The sequence below is a fragment of the Nicotiana sylvestris genome, chromosome 9 (genome assembly GCF_000393655.2).
Source record: "Nicotiana sylvestris chromosome 9, ASM39365v2, whole genome shotgun sequence".
Lineage (NCBI taxonomy): Eukaryota > Viridiplantae > Streptophyta > Magnoliopsida > Solanales > Solanaceae > Nicotiana > Nicotiana sylvestris.
In genome coordinates, this window is record NC_091065.1 from 125268391 (window position 1) to 125271946 (window position 3556).

General features: G+C 38.6%; 1 protein-coding gene across 1 annotated transcript; it reads left to right on the top strand.

Moving 5' to 3' along the window:
• Positions 1-2892: 2892 nt before the first annotated feature.
• On the top strand, positions 2893-3258 carry LOC138878178 (uncharacterized). The gene has a single exon (XM_070157844.1). It carries the CDS (start codon positions 2893-2895, stop codon positions 3256-3258), a length of 366 nt encoding a protein of 121 aa, XP_070013945.1.
• The last annotated feature ends 298 nt before the right edge of the window (positions 3259-3556 follow it).

A 3556-nucleotide genomic window follows, 5' to 3' on the forward strand; every position in this document is an offset into this window, starting at 1 on the left:
AAAGAGTAACCTGGACTTTGGTAGCAAACCTCAGTAGCTATAAATCGAAGTGAGAGTTATGGTATAGTATGACCTACCTAGATGCAGTAAAGTCATACGAATGGATAACTGATTCTATGAAATAAGATATAGCAATATCGATAAGTCCAACAAGGTACCGAGCGAAGAACTTCAGTATACATATAGATGCCCAGAGAGACATCTTGTCAAGCTCTGTACATGTTTACAAGTAAGACCTAGAGATTAGCTAACAGCTGGAGGGAAGAGTCGCATAAGCGCACATATAAGGAAAAAGTCGTATAGGCTGCATGAGTTACGAGATTGGAAGAATTTCGACCACAGGCCGTGGTGTGAGAAAGAGACCTACAGGTGGGAATACCCTGGACTTTGGACTTATTCACAGAACAACTGCCTATATGGAAAAGAGAGTACTAAAGTATTTGTAAGACGTATAGGTTATGCTAATGATAAGTGCATCAGTCAACATTCGAGGACGAATGTTCCTAAGGAGGGAATGATATTACATCCCACATTTTCGTATGTTAAAGTTTCATCGTAAGTTAATCGACATAAGTTCGGGAATGAGATTATTTTGAGATTATAAGCATTATGCTATTTCAAACAAGTGATGATTAAATTCACGAAGGAGAGAGGGTAAGCAAATAGAAGAAAATGAGTTTCGTCGAAGTTTAATATTTTGAGGTAAAATACGGTCCAAGCTATAATACCCTATATTTATGGACTAGTGTCATACAAAGTACCACATTACCATGATCGTAAGATGTATAAAGTGTGTTAAAAGTGAGTAGTATTATAAGTAATTTGAAATAATTCTTAATTATGTGAATAATTGAATAATTAATGATTTTAGTGGGAGATTAACTAATTAGTTAGTGTAATTGGGTAAGGTTGAATAAGTTTCCAACATGGCAGCAACACATGATCCATTTAGTGACTCCTGAGCAACTTTGCAAGGTGGCAAAATTTAAAGAGATAAGCACCTTATCTCATTTGGTTGAAAAGTGTTATCAAGAAAGCAAAGTACAACCTATTCATTTCCTTTCTTGTAGAGAACAACATCCCATTCCTAATTAATAACGTTTTTCATAAGTTTTAAAGTGGGATGCTAAGATTTGCAAAGTGACTATAGAGCTTAATCAATTCACTTAAAACTTTGAAGTGTGATATTTGCGATTCTAAGGGAGTACGGTGCAATCTTTCTCAAGAATATCATACGAATTTTTCCCTACTTCGATCCGCCGTTATGTATTGATGCAATTGACGTGTGTTAGAGGGATTGTCAAGAGAATCTCCTTAGGTATGTTAAGGTTATTCCTCCTTTCTTTATGGCATAATTCATACGATACAAATGAAACGAGCAAATGCGCAACTTCCATAAATGACTCTTCTAGAGGTTCCTATGTCCTTGATTTACCATCTTATTATTCTATCATTTGTTCACGGGTTTCAAGAAATACATAAGTTGATAAAGTTTACTTCATGACATTAATCAAAGGCATAATGGTTTTATGACGTTCTGAGAGATTTTATTGACGTACTTCTCATACATTGCATTCATTTATTCACGTACATTGACCCATGACCAGATGGTGTTATATACGCGTATACATATGTATATTATATGTATATGGGACATGGGAAAAGGTTACGGCGTTATATACGCACCACCACCTGATCAACTAGTATACGTTGATGATTTTGCCCACAGTGGCCGAGATTATATGATGGGATGCCCTCATAGGCTTGATGATGTTTTGAACACATGTACCTATGCATGACATGACATTCATGCGCATATGCATGACACTATAAGTATTTCATGATTTACAGAGTTATCAAGACTTACAGGTTGAGTCATTTACTTCATGTTTATTCCATGTCTTTTGTATACTTATTTATGTACCTTACATACTCAGTACATTATCCGTACTGACGTCCTTATTGGGACGCTGCATTCATGCATGCAAGTATAAACAATCAGTTTGACGAGCCCTCATAGTAGACGAGGTTAGCATTCAGCGAAGGATCGGTAAGACTCCACCTCATTCGGAGTGCAGCCGACTCTATGAGTCATCATTTCAGAATTTTGCTACAGACTTATGGGTAGGCCGGTACCCTGTCCTATTTGATGTCAAATCCTCTTAGAGGCTTTGTAGATAGAGGTTCATTTTGTACAGTATGTCAGAGGCCTTAACGGCCCATATATATCCATGTTTTAAGAAAGATGGTTCATTGATACAGTGCTTTCCCACTTATAGTTATATATTACGAGATGTGACCATGTTGGCCTAGTTACCAATGATAGTACGATAAGAAAGATATGGTACGTTGGTACTCGGTTGAGTGAGGCACTAGGTGCCCATCGTGACCCTTTGGTTTGGGTTGTGACACCCCCCGAACCAAAGAAGCCACTGTTACTATACATGTCTGTTCTGTACGATGCATTTCGATGCGTGTTAGGATAACACGATGAGACTGGGAGGAAGGTGTATGTTATTTACTACCTAAGCGAGAAGTTTACACTATGTGAATCCAAATGCACTTTGATGAGTAAACTTGTTGCGCTTTGACTTGGATCGCTCAGAAGTTAAAGCACTACATGTCAGCATACACCACACACCTAATATCTCGGCTCGACCTGCTCAAGTACATCTTCCAAAAGTCAATGCCTACTAAAAATTTGGCCAAATGGAAGATTCTTCTTCGCGAGTTTGATATTGTGTACGTGATGCAGAAGGCTATCAAGGGAGAAGCATTAGCCGACCATCTTGCAGAGAACCCAATGGACATAGATTACGAGCCACTCATTACATACTTTCCGGATGAAGAAATATTGTTCGCCGGGGAAGATATCGTAGAGGCATACCCAGGATGGAGAATGTTTTTAAAGGAGTGGGGATTGGGGCAGTCCTAATCTCTGAGTCAGGACAACATTACCCAGCTTTAGCTAAGATAATATTCCATTTCACCAATAATATGGGTGAATATGAAGCATGCATCCTCGAGATTAGCATGGAAGTTGACATGAACATCATAGAGGTTCTAGTCATAGGAGACTTTGATCTACTGATACATCAAGTCCAAGGTGAACGGACTACCAAGAACATCAAGATCCTTCTGTACCTGCATTGCGTGAAAGAGTTGTGCAAGAAATTCACCAACATTGAGTTGAAATATATACACAGAATTCAGAACAAGTTTGCCGATGCTCTTGCAAACTTGTCATCCATGATCTAGCATCCAGATAAGAATTACATCGAACCTATTGAGATAGAGGTTCAGGATCAGCATGGATAATGTTTCCTTATAGACGAGGAGCCAGGCGGTAAGCATGGTACTACGACATAAAAAGGTTCCTTGAAGGAAGAGAATACTGTAAATGCCATAAATGTCAGAAGCAAGCACTCTGAAGGCTAGCAAATCACTTTTTCCTCAATGGGGAAGTCTTGTATAGGATGACCCCGGATTTGGGTCTGTTAAGGTTCGTAGATGTTGCTGAAGCAGCTAGATTACTAGAAGAAATACACACAGGAAC